Genomic DNA, 24,441 nt, shown 5'->3' on the forward strand with positions numbered 1-24,441 from the left:
ATATCACTTTCCAGGGCGATTCAGCACAGTTTAAAAATTTTTGCAATACCCCAAGTTTAATCATAACAAAAAATACATACCAACCACTTTGTTGAAAAAACTTTTAGTAACGTGAGCTAAATTAAACATTTTTTAACTAGCTAATTTACATATTTACAGAACATAAACACCAACACATAGTTATTCATTGTTATAATCTAATTGAGTACACAACATGATCCAATGAAAGCACTTTGAATAACGGTCGAGCACACTTAATCCAATTTCAAGCACCGTTCACATGTTGCCACAAACAACATAGTCCAAAACAACAACCACGTTCATGGATCATTCACATATGTACATATACTTCTTTGAGGAAACAGATGATGCTGTTTGATTGAACTTTTGCTATTGACGCTTTTCAGTCAATTACTTATTGGAGAACACGACACAAAGCTGTCCTGTATATGAAAGAGGTACATTTTTCTACGTTCTTTCACTTTGAAACAGAATGCTTGGAATATTGATTACTCAAACTAAAACTTTGTGTCTCATACTTTAGCCGCTTATGTGTCTATCAGATTGGGTAAAGTACCTTAGTGTTAGTCCGGCGGCAGCAGAGAACAGTTTCCTGATCAATCAGTACAACACCTATCACTAAACACCAGCAAGTGACTATCACTGTTCAGTATAAATACACCATTTTAGTCATACTAAGACAGTGTCCTAGAACAATCTTATATAGTGTAATCACAAAACGTTATCTTAAATTATGTAAAATAAACTATTGTATTAACAAGAATTCTGAACACTATTAACAATATAAGTATTTTATTTTTAAAACAGTGTTTGAAAGAACAGGTTTTAATTGTGCGAAATCAAGGGTGTTGTTCCTTTGTGAGTTTTAATAACTCATAATCAATAAGCTTATCATTCATATAAATATTAAGTTGCTCTGCAGCAGAACAGGTATAACTTTGTTAACAGATTATTGGCCACTTTTATTCACAGAGTCACATTCCTACTTATTATTAAACTATTAATGGTTAAAACGCATTAAACTGAAATATTGTCATTCTATATAATGCAATATTGATCTTTTTTCTTAGTAATGTTTCTCATTAAACACAATGACAAGACTTGGTTGACATTCCTGGTATATTTTCTAATATTTAATAAAAGAAAACTCACAATTATGGAATAATTTTATTTTTTCACACAAGGCCTTTCGACATCAAAGATGCCATCGTCAGGTGAGACTCAACAATTTGAAATAAAATATTAAGCAATGATTAATAACCAATTAAAAATTCACCCTTCCTTTAAAATATAACTAAATTCTTTTTGACCCAAAGTTTTATACATATCTCAATATTTATTTTATTTTATTTTTAATTAAACAAACCTTATATTCAGTTTTATTCAGCTGATATGTGTTTTAAATTGTAAAATGTTTATACTATATCAAATTGTTGTTTCTTACCTGATGATTGCATCTTTGATGTCAAAAGGCCTTGTGTAAAAAAATAAAATTATTGGATAATTGTGAGTTTTTTTATTAAATAATAGAAAATAGTTTTTTATAATAAAAGGAGCTCCTCCTTCAATGAAATTCTTAGTATAGTTTCTGCATCAACAGCTGGCCAAAGTGAAAGGACTAATACATGGAGGTTGGCATATTTTTAAACTTGTCATAATTGTCTAGTCATAATAACTACATTAATATGTTCTATCATTTTTGTAATGAAAGTTCTTAAATATATATATATATATTTAACCCTCTCCCGGGCAAACGCCTCGAAACGCCTCGGCAGGGCGCCTGGCGCTAAAGTCCAAACGCCTCCAATCGCCTCCAACTGCTTTATCAACGCCCTCTGCTTTGTGCTGCTGTCTTACGATTGTTTGGGGAACTAATACTGGAAATATCTATTGGCAGTATCATTGTTGCCTTGTTTATTCATAGTTTTATGACTAGGGACGCTATCTAGGATTAATAATTTGAAACGATTCATTCATTACTTCATTGACGGTGATCTTGTTGTTTAGTAGTACAATTCTTTCTGACTTGTGCTGCTATTTTACATAATTTGATGAACTATTGGGACTTTTTATAACCACTTATTTACTGAAATCATTTCGCTAATTGTTTTCGCAGTCTTTACACTTGGTTCTGTACTTCATAAATGGCAGGTTCAAGATGTTTGCGTCATAGCGAAATTGATCGCATTTTTGACAATGACGTGGATGATGGTTTCAGTGACGATGAAAGTTCCATGAATAGCGATGTATTTAGTGATGAGGAAATTCACCATTCTAACCAAGAAGATAGGGACACTGATGACTCGCCACGTGATCCGGCGCTGCCTCGCGCCGACGGCACCGCGACCCGTGTCCCACCATTGCCTCGCGCCTCTGGTACCGCCACTTGGGTCCCGCCTGACTGGTCTAGACAAAGATAACACTAGACAAAGTCTTAGTGTTATCTTAATTTTTATATTTATAACCCTTTATATATAACAATTTATGCAACGATTAAAACAAGATTTTTCATGTAAGTTTGACTTTTTGTTTGATTTTAATTTACCTCATAAGGTTGATATTTTTTTAAAATAAATACAACGTTATTATAGAGGATTTAATCATCTTTGTAACGATGTACAATAAATAATAGTTTTATTAAAATAAAGTTCTTAACGTAGTAAAAACGTGAATAAGTGTGCCCTCGCGGCATAGCGGGCGATTTAATTCAGCCCAATAGCGCCAAAAGCGCGTCGCGGTAATTCGACCGGGAGAGGGTTAAATGTATATTTCAATTTTACATTAAATACTTTTTTTAATCATTACACATAGAATTTCTAAAACCAAGTTTCTTTCTTCTGAAATAAACGAGTTAATACTTGGACCTTTCTTGTATATCTACCAAAATATTAAATACTGGAGTTTATTTATACAGTGGATTATTTGCACAGAGTAAAACTGAAAATGTTGATTTAAATTAAAAATCCTCACAGTTCGAAAGAAGATTTATTTTATCACATTCAAGAGTAATCACATTCATGTGACCTGATTGTGATTATGTTCTAATTATGGGCAAATCCTTGCAATATTAATCTGCAATAAAAAAATCAAATCAATGACAGTGATCATTGTTAGCTTATCTTTATTATTTTTATCTAATTATTTTGAAAATGAGACAATATAAAATTTTAAGAAAATTAAAAAAGATATTTTAGAAATTAGTGTACAACAATAATTAAAACTGTAGAATATAACTCTGAACAGGAAAACAGGAAGAACAATGTTATAAAAATCAGCTCCACTTAAGAAGGAATCCCTTAAATAATAATAATAATAATAATAATAATAGAATATAATAGTCACCCTTTAGTATAAATATAAATATTTTTTTTAATGACAAAGTTTTTAGCGATCTTTGTTTAACATTGGGAGTGCAAATTGTCAACATTGGGAGTGCAAATGGTCGAGTGGATTCGCACTTTAATCTGTAGAGATAGTGCACGTTTAAATTCTGTCTGATGGAAGTACTTTTTATCAATAACTCCCCCTTATTCTGTTTGATAAGTTTTTGCACAGAATTATGAAGAAAATTATTAAAAAACAGTGAATTAACAAGATGTAATGGTGGAACATGGTATTGGTTATCTTGTGCCTAGTGTTGATAAGTGCTTGTTCAAGAAATTGTCACAATCCTCACCAGGTCAGATGCTTGAGTTCAATACACGCTATCACCGTTTTCCTGTTATTTCACGATTAACACGAAAAATATATTACTTTCCTTACTGACAGAATCATTTCATATGTCAATTGATCCTATGCATAAGAAGACTAATGTAAGAAATTTTTAAACCTTAAATCGCAGTATACAGATAAGTCTTACCATTAGAACCAATCTAATAGCAGCATAGAAAAAAAACTATATTTTCTTATTTTAATTTGTGGTGTACCTTACAATTCACAATACTGCCGTAAATATGCAGGAATGTACAAAGGCATTGATTTATGACCGTTAAAACAAACGAGAATGTGTATCGCACCAACAATAAATCGATAACCAGTGTTATTCTCTATATCCTGTTTCGTCTGATGATACACAGCATGGCATGTGGATATACACATGTACAACTGTAACTATCTTATGGTAGTCACCAGTTACAGTTGAGCTTTTTACAAACAATATTCATTATTTATTATTTCATTTTCCAAGAAAAAGAAAGTAAATATAAATATGTCAACAGTAAAAACTTTAAATGCATAATAACAGTATCTAGGCCTAATTTTCTTCCAGACTTTTAGGGTTGACGCTAATAAAAATTCAAGTAATTCAAGAACTAAGTAATAACAAAATTAGTTACCAAACTGAAAGTGGTTTAAAAAATTATATTTGTATTAATTTTACTTTCATGCAAATGAATCTTGTAAACAGCACGATGCTGTACATTAGTATTTTTTTGTGGACTAATGTGTTATTTATGTATTCTAAAACAACACGAGCTTGTTAATCTTAATTCTTAAACTTTGTCCCGTATTGTATTGTTAATCTTAATTCTTAAAATTTGTCCAGATTAATAACTATTAAATTGACCCATTCACTCTGTGTTGAAACAGTGGAGAAAACTGATAGTGAAACAGCACTGAATGTTGGTCTATTACAAGTTGTCTGGCTCAAGCAAGCTCATCGACCCATCTGAAAACCAAACTCATAGATCCTAACCATAAACCAAAACATTAATAAAAATGTATCCATTAATAAAGTCAATTCTAGTTTCCAGTTCCATAACCCACCTAGAATACTGAATATAATCTAATAATCATATCTGGATTTCAGTAATGAAATTTATTGATAACTAGCTTTTACCTGCAGCTTCCCTCCCATTCCAGAGTATAATTAATTGATATATCTCACTGTTTACAAATTCATCACTAGCCAAGCACCACTGACTAGACTTTGAGAGCTCTAAAACAACATCGTTAGAAACTTCAGATACTCTATACCACCCCTGAGATCAATGATAGTAATAGTATGAAATTCCCATTACTGCACAAATTACTCATGCTATTACAGGGTTGCTACAGGAGTCCAATAATGAAATTCCCTGACTTTTCCCTGATTTCCACACCAAATTTTTCATTTTTCCCTGACTTTTTTCGACGCAATCCCCAGGGTTTTTGGCAATTAATGGGTGGAAAAAAGCGGTGTTGAGGCTAACAGGGTGGCAAATATAAAAAAGCAAACAATAAAGTGAACACAGTTTAACACGTACAAAAAGATTGACTTAAATGATCTTTTACAACACAGAAGTAAAATAAGCGCCGCGTCGTCTGCAGGCTTGGACTCGGCGCGGCGGCAGTAAGTTTATTTGTGTAAAGGGATTTTATATTTTTCCCTGACCAACGTCGAAATTCCCTGACTTGAGACCGGATTCCCTGACTTTTCCCTGATTTCCAGTCCTGTTTTTTTTCCCCTGACTTTTCCCTGACTTCCCTGATTTCCCTGACCTGTAGCATCCCTGTATTACTCCTAGAAACTCGCAGCTTCCAAATGGCCAATTATCAGAACTGGGATAAACTGCTGGGAAATATCTTTTAGGAGCAATCTGTAACCCATTCTGACTCTCCTATGCCATGATAGGTCCAAAAAAATAAAGTTTTATTATACTTAGATAGATTAATGCATTCAATAAATTGAATACCAATCTTGATATTCCTATTCTGAATATTATAATCTCTCTCTCTCTCTCTCTGTCCCACTATAGCACGGTATGTCCAATAAAATAAAGTTTTATTACACTTAGAAGGATTAATGCATTCAATCAATTGAATACTAATCTTAATATTCCTATTCAAGTATCAGAATCTCTCATATTTTAACCAAGCTTTCCCCTCTTCAACCATCTAAGTGTAGAATCAATTTGTCTGTTATTTTATTTATAAAGACAGTAAACAGAAAAATTATATCTTGATGTTCAATTAAATATTTTTCATGCATCTTAATGATAAATTCCTTTGACTTACAAATTCTGTGATAAAATAAAAACCACACATTTTTATAAACTCCATGGGTAATTGTCAGAACTAAAAAGTGTAGACTTCATATTATCAATAATGACTTTATAATGGTGGAAATGTTATGATATTCAAACATTTAAATTGAGTCAAAATTGTTAAATTTTTGAGCCATGTGGTCACTGTACACATGGCTGAATGAGAAGGACTAACTTTAAATTGCAATAGACTTTTTATATATAATAGCCAAAAAAGACTGAGATATTTTGTTTGAGTTTATATAGAATATAGAGGCAGCTAATGAAGGCAAGAAACCAAAAATGTAACCAAATGAGGACTGAACATAACAAAAGATAAGAGCGGGAGATGCAGGTACCCTTGACTTGGAGGAGTGAAGTATGCTGAGCCATCCCAGCTCTGTTAGCCGCACGACATGTATAATTCCCAGAGTCACTGAGGGAGAGGCGGGAAAGGGAGAGAATCACCGTTGAGTCGTCGAGTTGCTGTGTCCGGTGATCCCCTCCAGTCGCGATCACCACGTTGTCCTTCAACCATGTGACTTCCACCGGTGTGTCACCAGCGATTATAGAGCACAACATTCTCACCGACGCCCCTCCACTCATTCCGTTTGAGTTGAAACTAAACGGCTCTATCTGGGGGACCACTGTTTCCAGAGACAAACAGAAGTAAACTGAGGTAAAAAATTTTACATTGATTTTCTACACGTTAATAACAAATTTGGTTCTGCCACGATGGCATTTGGACGTTAAAAATTTAAACTATTAAGGAAAAACTGTTAAAATTTTTAACTTAAATTGGTTAGTTCTGCAGTGCACTATATAACCTCTTTATAAACTGAGTTAAATGGGAGTATTAGCAAATTTAATGTATACTCCCCCCCCCCTGTATATGCTTATATTAACGCTACCCATTCTTTCCCACATCTTTTTCTGTGTGTGTGTGGGTTGCTAATTTGTTTTACAATTTTTATATTCATATTAAAATTTCTTTCCAAATCATAGTTGACAGTATGAAACATTCTACCCACTGCTTTAGTTTTCATACTGAAATAATTGGAATGGTATGGCATCCCTTTTATCACAAAACTTTAGTTTTCATACTGAAATAATTGGAATGGTATGGCATCCCTTTTATCACAAAACTATCAAGTGAGTAATCTTATGTGAACCCCTTTGTATAGAATAATTAATTTATCATACTGGGAGTGGGGTTAATGACTATCAGCAGTCTTGGCAGTTAGCTGATATTTCCAAGAACAAACAAAAGTGTGCATTATTAAACACTTGTAATTATATGAGCTCTAGCTAAAGAAATCTTTTGGCTCAGAGATTTTGACTTAATAACAGTGATTTTCCAGATTAACAAATCAATTACTTTCTTTTTATTTTTAGAGATCTTTTACCAATGTATTGTAACGTGTATTTTATCATTTAAGAGAAAATTGTCAAGACATAAACAAAATAATAAACGGATTTTATAAAACAATGAAAAAGAGAAACACCTTTTTCATGTAGAAGTAGAGTAACTATGAATATTTTTCCACAGTGAAAACAGTTTACTTGAATAACTTTAATTTAAATCAATCATCTTTATTGTTGATTTTTTAAATTAACTTTTCTATTTTGTTCATTAGAATGAAATTTTTTTTGAGATTAACAAATAAATTCAAAGCACTAATCAGTTAAATTTATTATCTGTGTAACTTAACGTTAGGTGTCAATATTGAGTTGTGTTATTTTACCATAAGCACATTTTATTCCACCTCCATCATCAAGCATTACACCCTCACCCGTGGTGGTTATACAAAGGTTACATCCTCATGTTTGTATACCATGAATTTTAAGGTTTGCCGAGTAACTGACGGTACGAGCGGGGTTGCTTACGGTGCAAGTGTAGACCCCTTGATGTCTCGGACTCACAGACTCTATCATCAGTAGTTTAGTTCTGTGGCCAGCCTTCACTGTGACAACACCCAAGAATGCCAAGTTGTGTCGTCCATTAAAACTCCAGATAATCTCCAGAGGTAAGTCACCCTCCACAACGAAACAGGAGAGTTGGGCTGATTGCCCAGCATGGATTGGCACCTCACCAAAACTAAAGGGAAGTATTTGAGGTACCACTGGGGAAACAAACAAAAATTTCTTAAGTTAATGTTTTGAGGGAAAACTACAGTATTATTTTTGTATTCGTATTAATCAACAAGTTATCCTGGGTTATTGCAGAAACTAATTTTCTCAAAACTGTTTGCTCAAACTCAAAAACACACAATACAAAAATTAAAAAAGAATGGCGACGCAGTGACCTCTATTCAAACATAAATCAAAATCTACAGTCCTCACAATGTGATGTAATGATAAATCGATAAGAGGAGAGTAAAAAACTACAAACGATATCAACATAACAAAATTAAAATCAAACAACCAAAATCATGACAAGGAGATGACAAATGAGTTGTGCACCTATAGATTACTACTACACACCGACAACCGCAACCTAGAGAGAATGTGTACCGTGAACCTCCAATGTCGCAGAATAATTCACCACGCCAGCTGGATTCTTGGCTGTACAGGTATATACACCCTGGTGTTGGGATCCTGCAGACTCAATAGACAGGACACTAGTCTTTTTGTTTATCTTTAGAGTTGTAATTCCAAGGTGGGAGATGTCTGCTCGTCCATGGAAGCTCCATGTTATATCCAAAGGAGGATCCCCAGACGATACAAAACACTGAAGTTGGGCAGACTGGCCGGCAAACAGAGGGGACTCTCCAAACGAAAATGGAAGTATCTTTGGCGCCACTACAAATAATCGTGTTTTAAAAGATTTCCTAAAATCCTCAATACTTGACAAATTTTATCTCCATGTGGAAGAGATACACAAAGGTTACATTAAAAAAGGATAGAAAACTGACTCCATTACACGATTGTGTGGAAGCATAGACAGATCTGAAGTGAAACAAGACAATTATTTAATCAAGGTGAATGAATAGAGATAATACATAAATATTAGAAATAAAATTACAAAAGAGACAAAATATAATAAGCATGGTTAGTAATTATTGTGATCAATGACTCTAACCGTGGATATTCAGAGAAGTAGTATACTCTGTTTTTCCTGCAGGATTCTTTGCTGTGCACGTGTAATTCCCTCGATGTCGATAGCTAGCAGTTTCTATTAGTAACATGCTGCCTTTACTTCCAATTTTTATTGTTGAAATTCCGAAACGATGAGTCTCACTCTCTCCATCAAAACTCCAAGATATTTCAAGAGGAGTGTCTCCATCTGAGACCAGGCAAGTGACTTGAGCTGCCTGTCCAGCGTAAATGGGAGATTCGAAGGCAAACGGAGTTATTCGTGGGAGGACTAAAACAAAATGCCTAAAATGCTTATCGTTTTCCAGACTTTAATCTTGTTTCAGAGTAATAAGTGAATCCTCTGCATACACTCTACTAAGAATACACATATTGCATATTGTAAAGTAACCTACAAATACATAAAACATTGAAACAATAAACAAAATAAATTTTAATGTCTTTTAATATCTGTGTGTATTTTGGATGAATTTGTAATGTGTCATAATCTTGTTATCAAGATTTTTTTATGTAAATAATATACATCGGTTTTCTGAAAGTAAGGTTACAAGCATGTAACTCTTTGAGAAAATTTGGTACCAATGCCATGTATTGAAAAGGCAGGGAAAGTGAACAAGCAATCCAGTAGCTCATCAACTGGCATTGTGGTGAAACTAGAGATGAACATCCTCATTCTGTTTACCTACAAGTATGAAATGCATACTGTAGTATGGTGCCTAAATACTAAGGATATAAAAACTTCAGTGCAAAGTCATTCAGTGCATTAATGGAAAGGATATAATGTTAATAAAGTAAATTAGAAGACGGGAAAAAAATCTGGAAAGACTGAAATTCACGAAGAAAGTAAAATGAAATGGCTGTTTGTTATAACTGACAACATAGTGCAGAAGATTGAAGAAAATCTCCTCTCTGATCGTCTTTACTGATCGTTGACTGTCGGCAGCATCTGACTCATGGTAATGGACCTGTTATCATTTATATGAGAAAGATACAATGAAACAGTATCATCCTTATTTTTCCCACTACTGTGTTTCTTTCTTCTGATTTCTGAGGCAACAAAATAAACAACTGATGTTTAATTTTCATCCGAATTATTTTTCTTAAGAGGCTTCTGTTTTCAAAAGAGAAATATGTCATTATTAACTGTTCAAACAGACAACTTAGTTAATTATTGACCAGAATAAACTATATTGATTTTATAACACATACTTCCAAATCTACTCCATGAGACTGTAACTACCAATTCGTTACTCTATTTTTCCAAATGTTCTTGATAGCTAAATTCTTATTTCTTTCTGTCACCTTCTTGTCCCTTCTAGCCTTTTCCACATAATATTTACATTAACTCATCTCTAGAAAGTATAAGTTAGAAAAGAAATTACACATGTCTTTTAAACAAAATTATCTTCTGTTGTTCTTACATTTTAAAAATGGTTTGACCTTTTCCTTCCATAAATGTAAATTTGTTAATACAAAAAAGCTTTCAAAAATCTTGTGTTTCATTGAAAGTGTGTAGCCAATCATTATAATGTTCAGAGCTCATCAGCATCAAACAACTCTGTTCCTTCATAAGTAAAAAGTTTAAAGACAGATCATCATTTCTTGTTTATTTAGTTGTTACTAAAGAATCCAGACTATTATCCAACTCACAGAAAACTTAAAACACAGAAGTCTTAGTGAAACAAAGTCACAGTGAGATCCTACAACCAGACTTACACTATATCATTTATTGGATATAGTGCAACGTTAGCAAATTATAATTATTGGTCCTAGTAATAACCCCAACAAATAATGAAAAAACTAACAAAAATATATTTTGTTGATGAGACTGAATATAAATTTATAAAGGAACTATATCTAAATATATCATTTAGTACATAAATCAACTTTGTACTTGCAGGAACTTTAATAACAACAACGTACACTACAATATATCATCCGTCCAAAATAATTCCTGGATATTCAGTTGTGAAGGGTCGTGTACAAGGAAGTACTGTAGGTGTGTATGAGGTAATGTGTGGGGAAGAGAGCAGAGAGCTGTCCTGTAGCCCTTCTCCTCACGACAGAGAAACGCAGTGAGACATGCGAGAGCAAGATTCTACCATGGACTTGTAGGCTCGCCGCGTACTTCGCTAACCCAGCCGGGTTCTTCGCCGTACAAGTGTACTCGCCCTGGTGTAGTGAGTTGGCAGCCTCTATCACCAACATGCTCGCCTTGTTCCCCACTCTGGTGGTGGAGATACCCAACTGTCTCAGGTTCTCTAGCCCCCGAAAACTCCAGTTTACCTCTATCGGAGGATCACCTTCCGTCACGAAGCAAGACACCTGAGCGGATTGTCCAGCGAAAACAGGCGATTCACCAAAATTGAATGGCAGAATTCTTGGTACCACTATGAGACAGTGGAGACGCAGCTTTTATTTAAAACTCAGATAAAAGTTTTGCATATCTTTTACGTCCCTGATATATCTTACATATTAAGCTAAAACATATGAGATATTAGTTAAAAATGAATTACTTCTTCTTAAGTATTACATTAACATGTTATTCATTGGCTAGTAACCTAATTCAGAATGGGGTTTGTTCACACATTTAATTCAATCTTCGATGTGGTTTGAAGAAACAAGTCCAGTACTTAAAGCTTATAATTAAAGATGAAAAGCAGACATAAGCATAAGCGACAAGAGCATGCTGGGAGTTACCATGGATTTCCAGACGTGCCGAGGCACTGACTACACCAGCTTTGTTTCTAACGGTGCAAGTGTACAGGCCTCTGTGTTCCGCCCTGGCCAACTCTATAATCAACAGGTTAGTTTTCCAGCCAGCATTCATTGTACCGATTCCGAGCAGTGAAAGATCACTCCTACTATTGAAACTCCAGGAAAATTGCAATGGCTGATCGCCCTCGGAGACAAAGCAAGCGGCTTGAACCGACTGACCGGCAAATATCGGAGAGTCAAAAGTGATAGGTGATATGCGAGGCAGCACTATAACACAAGCAGTGAGCAAGATAAATTGATTAAACCGTTGAAACACTAAAATGTTTGGTGATGATAAGGTTGTACTGTGTAAGCTATTAAACTTTCTTTCAACAAGTTTATTTATTTATTGAGAATATAATTCCTTTTGTGTGAAAATATCTTATAAACATCTGAAAATCATCACAAAAACTCTAATATTTACAAATAAAATAAAATTCCATGACATAGAAACTTGATTCAAGAAGTCCAGTGCAATCAAAAATAAAAATTTGTTTTGATTATGTGTTGTATATCCATATACATTGATAACCAACTAAGAAATAGAATGTGAAGGAAAGTATATGATGAGGTGAGAGATTGATAGGCCAACTGAAGAGAATGTTGGGGATAATGTCGTGTTTCTACTACATGCAAGTGCATATCAGTGCTGCTACCATGGATGTCAAGAGTTGTTGAAAAGTTAGCGACGCCTGCCGGATTCTTTGCAGTGCAAGTATAAACTCCCCGGTGCTGGTAGCCCGTCATATCAATCAATAACATGCTGGCTTTCTGTCCATTTTTCATGGTAGATATTCCCAACTGGTTGAGCTCTGTGTTGCTATGGAAGCTCCAAGAGATGTCCAAAGGCGGATCTCCGGCGGACACAAGACAAGTCACTTGGGCCGCCTCACCAGCAAATATTGGAGTGTCCCCGAAACTGAACGGAATGATTCTCGGCGGAACTAAACATTGTGTACAACATTACTACAACTAAAATCATCTAGTGTTGTGTCAGGAGTAAGTGTCTGAAACTAAAACTAAATGAGCAAACAACTGATCGGTGCATGCCAAAGCATATGACGACAACAGTTACATGCTATATACCATGGATATTCAGTGAAGTAGAATAGTTCGCCGACCCTGCTGGATTTTTAACAGTGCATGTGTACAACCCTCGGTGGTGGGAGTTAGCATAATCTATTAAAAGCAAACTGGTTTTCTTTCCAACTTTGGTGGTGGATATTCCTAGCTGAGTCATTTCCTGGGGGCCATGAAATGTCCACGATATCTCCAAAGGAGGATCCCCTTCTGACACTGTGCAGGTGACTTGAGCTGTCTGGCCAGCAAAGATCGGCGACTCCCCGAAACTGAATGGTATTATACGTGGCACAACTATATACAAGACAGTATGTTAGCACCATGTACAATATGTGAAAAGCTGGGTGGACAAGATAGGTCAAGAAGAAAAGAAAAAGATAAGTTGAAGAGAGGAAAAGGGTAGAGACTAGTGAAGTGTATGTTACAAGTAGATGTTAAGTTATTATAAGCGGTTGGATGCGTGTAGTACCATGTATTTCAAGACTGGAACTATAATGAGCCACGCCTGCTCTGTTTATCGCTGTGCAAGTGTAGTCCCCACGGTGTGTGTGTGTGGTTGAATCTATCAGTAGTGTGCTTGCCTTGGCCCCCACCTTGGTCACAGAGACCCCTAACTTAGCTGAGGGTGGGACACTCCACGATATGTCCAATGGTAGGTCCCCTGCCGAGACCAAACAGGTCACCTGGGCAGCTTCCCCGGCAAATATTGCAGACTCGCCAAACGAGAACGGAATTATTCTTGGCAATACTGATACAAAATAGTGCTAATTAGGCTTGCAACATGATGAAAGTGCAGAGATGATACCATACACTGTGAAAATACAAATATTACAATTATACATGAATGTTGTGTGAACACACCCCATTCAAAATACATTCTTATAACTAATCACAATAAAATAATCAATGTAAATTTGTATGAAACAATAGTTTTAATCCAGCTGTTACTAATTAATTTTCTTATCATACAGTCTTACAAATATTTAAGTTTTATAGTTTATTTTTAAAATTGATGATCTATTTCTTCCGTTGAAGACCAATGGAAAGTGAATCCAAGAATAAAACCCTACGTTCTCAGGAGTTCGAAGGATACCAAACCTATAAAGCCACAAATAATTCTAGAGATATTTGATGAATGTAAAACACATCTGCACTCTCAGAAGCTACAAACTGAACTATTGTATTTTTGCCTGATTACACACCTATTTTTCAGCCCAAACTATGATGCAAAAGAAAGAATTTTTAATTACAAGGCAAAATCTATCAATTAGGGAGACAGATAAGCAAGATTAAAGCCAAACTTTGCTAGTCCGTTTAAGCTGGAAGCTCAAAGAATAGTGAAAGACAGACCATGTATTTCTAGGGTGGTAGTGAAGGTGACGACTCCCGCTGGGTTGCTAGCCGAACAGGTATAGTTGCCGCTGTGTCTGTATTCCACAGAGTCTATCATCAACATGTTCACCTTGGCCCCTTTTAATGTGGAGAGACCTTGCCTACTCGAGTCTGAGGAGCCTTCCACACTCCAAGTTATATCCAGAGGAGAATCACCTTCCGATACAAAGCAGGTCACTTGGGCTGCCTGTCCAGCGAATATAGGAGCGTCACCGAATGAGAAGGGAATTATCCTTGGAGGAACTGATAGAGACAGAATAGTGTTACTTCCACAGTACCCTGATGAATTTTATATCATTTCTGATTTAGATAAAACTAGTAAAATTAATAGTAGTATGAAATTAAGTAAGTTGTTTTACACTAATTTTGATATATTAGTCTTGGGAATTTTTTATAAATCCTTCAGTTAAGATTTATTTTTTCAAACTTTATCTTAAACACATTACATTTAGACTTTTATTCAAGAAACTGAATTTCTTGTTCTCTAAAGAACACAATCAAAGCATTTTTTTTATTGTTAATTATTAGTAACATAGAATATATACATCTCATCACAAACTATCACTCTAATCTCAAATGTCAACTAACACGTAAAAGCCAAGTCTCACTCAGATCCCACAGGACAAAAAGCTTTCTCTCTGCAGAGCAAGCCCAACCCACACAGTTAGTGAAATCCACACAAAGCGCTATCACAGAAATTCCATATGTTCTTCAGAGGCTTCCTAACCAATATTTTATAAGTAATAAATTTATAAAATTACTGGAATAAAATTTAATTTCAGGAATGCCTCGAAGCCATAAAGCGCCTTATTGTTAGTAAAACTCATCGCAAAGCCCTTCTATACCTAGTGAGAAATCTGAAAAACCTAAACATGCCGTTGACGATCAACTCCATGAGGTGACTGTCGTGGCCTGCAAGATTTGAGGCATCACATCTGTACATTCCACGATGTATCTCCGAGATGCTAGAGATGAGCAGCAGACTGTTGACAGGAGAGACTGGGACTACAGTGAGCCCTGGAGGGGGCTTTGGAGATTGGCCCCTTGGGGCTATGTACGACCAGGACAAGTTCAGGGGAGTATCCCCACGAGAAGCTAGACAGGATAGCTGAGCTGCATCCCCCACCATCACTGGCACCACAGGGAACGGGGTCAACTGGGGCGGGACTGTGTACACAGAGAACTAGACTACTCTACGAAAAGTCACCATTAATGGGTAATGTATTTTAAACAAATTTATGGCAGCACTGATGGCAAAAATATCTAATGTGCTTAAACTTTAAGCCTGGGTTAATCATAGCTCTGCTTTTAATCGTTTCCTGGCATGTTATTTTTCAACACTGTTCGCTAACTGCACATTAATTATACTTTATATATATATATATAAACGTATATAACAAATATATATATATGTATATTATATATATATATATATGTATATATATATTTATATATATGTATATATATTATATATATGTGTGTGTGTGTGTGTGTATGACATATGACATTTAAGAAATGGGAAAGTAGTGAGATTGTTCGATTCTTGAATAATAAATTATTTCTGGGTACTAAATAAATAAAATGGCTTAGGATATTCAGGCATTTGAAAATTCCATATTTCTTGTGATGTATGTAAAAATACACAAATATGATAAATTAAAAGTATATGTGGGGAAAGAATAAACTCAATTAACTATTAAAGGGAGTTAATTTTTCTATACATTTAGGTTTTATTACTTAAAATTACAAGTCCATTAGATCTAAAAAGGCTTAGTCAGTTTTAATATTTTGCTATAACTAATCCAGGCTAAAAGTCTACCACCTTAGACATGTCATGCACCATCTCTCCCAAACTAATCTATTGCTTTTTAACCTATTCAGTAGTAAGTCCAGAAATTGCTCTATGAATCCATAACAAAAGAGTGTTACAGAAGGTCAGTTATTGAATGTAGATGCCAGAAGGATTAACATAATTTACCATTGTTACTAAGGTAAATTATATATAATTGTATAACCCTTTCAGTATCATATTTAATAGTATATCCATAGTTTTATACAGGAGCCAAAAGTTAAGTTTTTTAAAACATTTTTCCACTCAATAAGCAGCCCAACCAGACGAACTAATATCGAAGGGTTCCAACCGTTGACCAATAGCAGCGAAGTGTGCTCTGTAAGACCAGCCACATTTCCTGCATGACAAGAGTAGTTGCCGATGTGCACGGCCAGGACTGGCTCAATGGTGAGGACACTGACTCTAGCGGTCACGCGTGATACGGTCACTGTCGCAGAGGGTGCCATGGGCCGCCCATTGTAGGTCCAGGAGATGTTGAGAGGCTGGTCACCATGTGACACGGTGCACTGAATTGTTGCAGAATCACCCGCATGAAACGGGTCATCACCGAAAGAGAAGGGCATCATTTTTGGTGGAACTACAATAAATTGATAAAATGTAATTAAAAAGAAACTTTACACATTATCTTCTAAAAATTGTATATTAACCGTTTTCTAGCTAACTCATGTGTTAACTTTTTTGACAGAATTGTCATTATCTAAATCAACAGGTCTTTATGTAGCTTCGGATCGACTAATTATTGTAACACAATAGTGTCATATATTTTGTTTATTACTGACAATGGATGATGTTTTGAGATGACAATTTTATGGATATTTGCCACTGTTAAGTGTTACAATAACAAACAACAGTTATTAACAGTGTTTCTGTTATTGTAAAACTTAATGGTTACAAATACCCAATGTTATCCCTTCTGTGTCGTTAATTTATAACTTTTTGATGAGGTAATTATAATGTATCTGTTAAAAATTATCTACTAACTTCCATTTATAACTTATGAGAAGTTGCACACAAATTTACCATAGTTTATTTTTTAAATGTGTGTATTAAATAAAGTACTTAACATTTCTGGTCAACGAATCAGGTGGATGGTCCATTTCTGTGATTGCCAGTTGATGCATTTGTGTTCAATACAAAATAATGCCAGAATTGAATACATTTTGAAGCCTGAGGTCATTTACTTCATCCTAAATTTCTGATTCAGAAAAGTTACAGAGATAAATAATCATATTAATTTTTACTAACCAGTTGAAAATAGTGCTAAATGATAGTCAAACTAGTGCACAGAGCCCTTATGTCATTTGGTTACATACAAGGCAGCACGGCCTTTGTTATAGGTTAATAAGCTAGTATTGAGAATTGATATTTTTACTGACCAATTGTGATATCTAGTGGAGTTATTTTTAGTTGTCCCAATAGTGTCACTATACAAATATTAATTCTGCATGGTGAGATTATCTAGCTATAATGTGAAGCTGTATTCTATGTTTAATTGGTTGGCAAGCCTCTAGTCCCCAGTAGTCCAATACTTGCCAAATGTATGCGTTTGATTGAGGTCGTCACAATGGGAAAATGCAAAATTTGGTAAAATATACATGATTATAACCATAAATTAAAATTATATGAAACTTAAGTGTTTCTGCCTTTTTAATATCTAGGATTAACACTTACGGATTTGATAAGCAAAGCTTCATCTTAAAAAGGGAACTAAATTAAACAAATTTTGTTACTCTGTTTGGAAATTGTAATAAAATCAAACTCTAATGTACAGTTGCAAATACTACCTCCGACTAGTAACATGGATGGATGAGAGTGGCTAAATACTTCAAGTATACAGCTCTGTTAATGTAGCATTACCACATAATGCTTGATGGCAATCAATTCTCTACATTGGCCCACTTTGTTTAGTCCTATAAGGCAATACCATATTCACCCCCATCCACCTGATTTGTTTTTGGAGGTGCTGCAAATAAATTATGATATCAAAGTTAGTGTTATTTTTTTTTTATTTAATTTTTATATAAATTTTAAAATGGTTTTTAAAGAAACTACAGAAAAAATTTCAAACCCTAAAATATTAGTCAACAAAATAGTGAGCGTGTATGTGTGTAAAAATGATGAAGAAAAGCTTATTAAGAGAATTAATTTAATTATTATTAATTAAATTAATTAGAATTAATTAACTTCGCACTAAATATTTTATGATGAACTGAACTCATATCAAAAGCAAATGTTTCCAATTCCAGGTAAGGACTTCAACTTACAATATCTATTGAGTAAAAAATTTGGTTTAAACAAACTGAAAGAAACAGAACTCTGTTGTATTTTCTAAGTACATGACCTTCATTTTTATCCAAACTTTCACAGGCTGATAGATGGAAAACAAAAGATAAACTGCACATCTATCAAAGATAGGATTCAGGACAGGTTTCTGTAGATGCATCTAGAAAAGAGAACAAGAAGGAACTTGATTTCCATGCTGTTGCAACACCAACCATTGACTAGAAGAGCTGCCGTCTCCTTAACTTCTCCTGCAGCATTGCGACCCAAACACGTGTAGTTTCCAACTAGACCATGAGACACACTGTCAATGGTCAGAGCACTCACTCGCTTGCCAAGCCGTGATATTGTCACAAATTCAGAGTGTTCTATTGGCTGCGAGTTGTAGAACCAGAATATGGAAATGGGTAGGTCCCCGCTGCTTACAGAACATTGGACTGATGCTGAGTCGCCCTCCTGGAGAGGTTTGTCACCAAAAGAAAATGATGCCATTTTTGGCGGAACTAAATTAAGAAAGAAAATTAAAAAATATTAGTTACGGTATTTGAAAAGTTTAAATTTAGGTTGTGATTAACAGATTTTTTATTTTATATAATTTTTTTTTTATTTTTGAAGAATTAAACTATAACATTAAATAAGGTAAAAGAATACTAAAGTCTTTTTATATGCTAAGAAAACATTTTTCCGCTTAGACAAGTCGATACAAATTACTCTGTCGGAAAACTCAGACTGGAGATTGCAGAAAAATGAAAGGTATAACATCAAAATATGCAGTACAAACGAAAACAATAAAACGTCTACAGTTGCAATCTTTCAGTTACAAACCGTTGACCAAAAGTTGCGCTGTGTAACTAGCACTGCCGGCAGAGTTGCGGCCGATACACGTGTAGTTCCCTGCATGCCTTGCACTGACTGCGTCTATATTGAGTACCATTCCTCGCTGGCCTATTTTCACCGTAGACAAGTCACGTTGACTAGGTGTCACTGTTTTTCCATTAAAGGTCCATTCGATGTTAAGTGGTAGATCACCAGAGGACACCATGCACTGGACTGAAGTTGACTGTCCCGCTTCAAATGGGTCCTCCCCAAATGTGAATGTCATCATTTTTGGAGGAACTGATAAAAAATTGGTACAGTACTTGGCCTGATTTGATATTATATAAAACAGTACTACTTAAAAAGATATCTAGTTGTATTATACAGCACTAATACTTCAACAAACGAGTTTAAATTTACTTTGAAACTAAATATTCCATATTGGTAGTTTAGATTAAATTTTTTGTCCCTATGTTTAGCTCTGTGTTACTGAAATTTCGGAGAGTAATTTTTGCATGTTTTAAATGAAGTACCGTAGTCGTAATCAACATTTTACCAAATCTCATTTATATTTTTATATATCATAAAAAAGAAAATAAATGTGCAGTGAATGTGCGTGCATGCAAACTTCTAGGTGAACAGCAAAGTTTGGACCGATGACAAGCAGTTGAGCCATATGGTTGGAGTGTCCTGCGGAGTTGGCAACACTGCACGTGTAGTTGCCGGCGTGGTGGGCCGACACAGCCTCGATACTCAGCAAACTCAGCTTCCCAGTAACCTTGGAGATCATGCGTTCTGGAGTGGACTCGAGGACTTCTCCGTCCACTGTCCAGTCGATACTCAGTGGTGGATCACCCACCGAGACCATACACTGCACTGACGTTGACTGGCCTGCCTCCAACGGTGCCTCGCCAAACGTAAACGGTATTATCTTCGGCGGAACTGGGTCCACAAATTGCTTCACTAGTAATTTTATATCAATTTGGACTGCAAATTTTCTCAAGACTTTAGTGATTTAGTTGAGTGCAGGTGAAGTGAAAGTGTGATAAATGATTATATACAGCAGAAGGGGTTCTTGTGATGGAATTATAAAATTTGGTGAGTGAAACTATGGTTAAAATGATTATATATGAGATTCTAATATTATAATTAAAAATTAATCAATAGCTTAATCAACTTATTTAAAATTATTCTGATTTTTTTCAGAGATAAAAACACCATCAAAATAAACCATTATTTTAATAATTGCCTTCTCTACTTTCTTGTCCCATTAACAATCCAAAGAATTTTGACTATTACATTTGATTGTATTAGTCACTAAAACAGATTAAATGAGTTTCAAGAAGTGAGGAAATCAAGAATCAACCATAATAACAAGCCTATTTTCAATAATCTTTATTAAGCCTATAAACCGTACTGGAATATCCAAAGGGAATTAGGTAATAACAAAAACCATAAAAATGTAAATCAGAGAGGTAGACCTAAAAGAGAAAATGGTGCTAAATTTTTGCATGCTGTTCAAAGAGCGCGAACCATTAACCAACAACTGTGCTGTAAAGCTAGCGTTGCCAGCGATGTTGATCCCCACACACGTATAGTTGCCTGCATGTCTAGCAGTGACAGACTCGATACTGAGAGCACTTGCACGCTTGCTGATCTTGGCTACTATCACATCATCCACTTCATTGATTGTTTGGCCGTTAAACAGCCACTCGATACTGAGAGGTAAATCCCCGGTGGTCACAGAACACTGGACAGTTGCAGACTGACTTGCCTCCAGCGGGTCATCGCCAAAAGTAAATGGCATCATTTTAGGGGGAACTACAAACAATAGTTATAAAATTATATAGAATTGTTATCAGTAGGCATTAACCCCCAGTAGAACTCCGACCAACATTTTAAGTAAATCACACATGTCTGAAATATTGTTTGAAATAAAAATAAATTTAAAATTATTAAAGAAACTGTCATAAAACATTTTGTGGTATAATGTTATTCACATCTTTATATATTAAAATGAAATAAAAGAAATTCAAGATCTAAATTGAGTAGTTGGTTGAATGTAGTTCAGCTAATAATGACAAAGATAGGCCTCAAAACACATTTGATAGTGATAGGTGGAGGAATAAAACAAAATAAAACATTTAATGCATAAAACATGCAAAAATAAACTTTCAGTTGGCACAAACCATTAACTTTCAGTTCAGAAGTATGACTGGCGATTCCTGCATCGTTGCGAGCTATACAAGTGTAGTTTCCGGCCAAACGGGCAGAAACTGACTCGATCGCTAAAGTACTGATTCTATGCCCACTTTTGGCGATAGACACGAGATCAGAGGATTGCAGGGGATAGCCATTAAATGCCCAGGTAATGGTGAGAGGCAGGTCCCCCGCAGAGACGATACATTGCACAGAGGTTACTTGCTCTGCCTGGATTGGGTCGGAACCGAAGCTAAATGGAACTACGGACGGAGCAGCTAGAACGAAGTAACTCATTTAGAGGAATATGGTGTTATAACTAAGAGAGGAAGATGATGAGGCTACTACAGGTAACAAGACATCAGAAGCTTCACACTACCGAGACAACACTTACTAAGATGAAAAATACTACAAATTAAAATTCACAATAAATTACTATGAATATAAAATGGTATTGATAAAACTCAATACATTTATTTGTTTCAAATATAGAGCAAAATTTAAACTCAGGTGAATGTTTAACTCAACAACTGTAATATTTTTATAATCCAAATCAAACGGTAACAACCTCATAGAACAATAATTGCTGATTATCTGTCCAACATAAAATTATTCATCATATAAATTTAAGATACATAAATGTTTTCTAAAAAAACAAATAATACGATTTACTATCTGATTAAAGACATTTAGGACAAAATAAACTTGTTTCATAACCACAAAATATCCAACCGATTTTTCTGGGAATTACAGAAGTGATGACATACATAACATGCGCCAAGCACATAAGGTACCGGACCATGGACCGTGAGAGGAACCGTGGCAGTGGTCTCGCCGGCCCGATTGTTTGCGTGGCAAGTGTAGTTGCCCGAGTGCCACGCAGTGGCAGCACTGATCGTCAGCAGTGAGGTGCGCGGGCCGAGCTGCGTTGTTGAGAAACTTGCCCCCATCGAGGCCTGCTTGTCCTCGTTAAACACCCACCAAACAGAGAGAGGCGTGTCTCCCCTTGGTACAAAACACTGCAACTGCACAGCTTCGCCAGCAAATGTTTGGCCCTCCACAGAGATGGGTTTGATCACCGGTAGGACTAAGAATAGAAATAGAGATGATGGACACTGTTATGTGTAGTAGTTTCTTCTGGTAATGCATTGATTGGTTTTAAACCAAAAAGTACATTTTGTAACTTAAAAATGTATAAATATATATAAAATTTTCATACAGGGTGTAAAAAAGGTGGAGAAATAATTTGGGATACGGTTCAATAAATGAAATTAAACAAAACAGTTCCTCTAATATTATGGTCTACTTCGCTTCATTTAGCATCAGCTGTCTCCGGAAGTCACAGAACACTGGACAGAACATAAATGGACATAACATGAGCCTTTTGTGTTTATTATAAAAAATTCATAATTCTGAAACTGTTACTGTCACCTTCAAGCCGTTGATTCCTAGCATTAATTTCACCTGGTAAAATAAGACATTTTCTTCTTTAAAGTTTCAGTTGTAGCATTGTAATTTAGCATGTTTACTTTCAGCTGAAATTTAAGAAATCTATTACAATTAATAGTTACAAAATGGCAAAATTTAAAAAAATTGTATAGCCAAATTTCATGAAAGCAAAAGGACTAGAGAAAAAATTGTCACATACAAGATAGTTTGTAAAAAATGTTATACCTTATTTTTTATGATCAGATGATAAATAATGGAAAGAATGCATATTTACTACTCTTTTGTAATCCAATTCTATTGATTATTGACTGAAATAAGACATTCAGACATGCAAAATTACAACACCATAACTTAAAAGGTTTTTGAATTATGAATTTTGAAATAAAACACACACACATAAACGAAGTAAAATAGATCATAGTGTTAGAGGATACTTTCAAATTCCACCAATGAATCATATCCCCAAAATATTTTCCCAGTTTTTTACACCCTGTACTTGTAATATATTTTAATTATTTTACAGCATCATTTTCTTGGCTATTAAAAACACTATAAACTCATTTTTCAAAAATTTCTTTAATGTATCAATGTTTCAGTTTGTTTACCTACAAATTCCATGAGTCAAAATAATAATAAACCATCTAAATAAGCCATATAAATAAACCTCAGTCCAGAATTTTCTACCTACACCTGACCTGAAGAAACATAATCAATTTGTTGCTGTTCACTTTGACGATACTAACCGAAACAACGCTTATGGAAGTTTCATGTATTTTGAAGAAATTACCATGATTGTCATGTTTGAATGTAAGGTATTTTATCTATCTTAAATTAAGTATAAGCACTTGACATTATAAAATATGATCAAATAAAACAGCATGGTAACTGTGTTCAACTTCAATTGCGATATTATTCTGCTGATGAAATAGGAGGACTACAACTTTATATAAACTACAAGAAGACAAAGATGGGAATAGAAAATGTAGACGATTGAGTGGATGATGACATTCAATAAAATAACTCAAATTAATGTGTCATGCAAATCTACTGGGTTGCGACAAACCATTGACTCTGAGCAGAGAGGTGTGACTATCCACCCCTGCGTCGTTCCGAGCCAAACATGAGTAGTTTCCTGCAAGTCGTTCCGAGACCGACTCTATAGCAAGTGTACTAATCCTCTGCCCTCCCTTTGATACCGTTATCAGATCTGAGACTCGCAGAGGGTAACCATTGAAGGTCCACGTGATTGTTAGGGGTAGATCTCCAGAGGACACTATGCACTGGACTGAAGCAAACTGGCCTGCTTGAATTGGTTCGTTTCCAAAACTGAATGGAACTACACTCGGCAAAACTAAAATGCAATAACCCCTTCATTATCTACTTTACATTTTATAAACAATTAAAGTGCAATAATGAAAACCCCAAAATTTCCGTATTATCACATAAAATATTATTAAATTTCTATTTAAAATAACTTCTCATCAATTTGAACTCTTA

At 34.9% G+C, this 24,441-nt stretch overlaps 1 protein-coding gene across 50 annotated transcripts in view; it reads right to left on the minus strand.

Moving 5' to 3' along the window:
• Positions 1 to 24,441, minus strand: part of LOC124357275 (Down syndrome cell adhesion molecule-like protein Dscam2) — a 231,198-nt gene that overhangs the window by 54,492 nt on the left and 152,265 nt on the right. For 39 of the 50 annotated variants that reach the window (XR_006921931.1, XM_046808888.1, XM_046808894.1 and 36 more), the window contains one exon: positions 15,225 to 15,515. The exons of 7 other annotated variants lie outside the window; for them this stretch is intronic. Coding sequence is in view for 42 of the 43 variants with exons in the window: in XM_046808888.1 (XP_046664844.1) it covers positions 15,225 to 15,515 (291 nt within the window). In the remaining variant the exon portion in view is untranslated. Of the gene's footprint in view, positions 1 to 7,858; positions 8,147 to 9,105; positions 9,391 to 14,306; positions 14,592 to 15,224; positions 15,516 to 16,489; positions 16,778 to 24,441 lie in introns of all 50 variants that reach the window. 4 more of the 50 variants (XM_046808875.1, XM_046808878.1, XM_046808885.1 and 1 more) reach the window with 4 other exon arrangements.

The sequence above is a fragment of the Homalodisca vitripennis genome, chromosome 3, assembly GCF_021130785.1.
Source record: "Homalodisca vitripennis isolate AUS2020 chromosome 3, UT_GWSS_2.1, whole genome shotgun sequence".
NCBI classification, from domain to species: Eukaryota; Metazoa; Arthropoda; class Insecta; order Hemiptera; family Cicadellidae; genus Homalodisca; species Homalodisca vitripennis.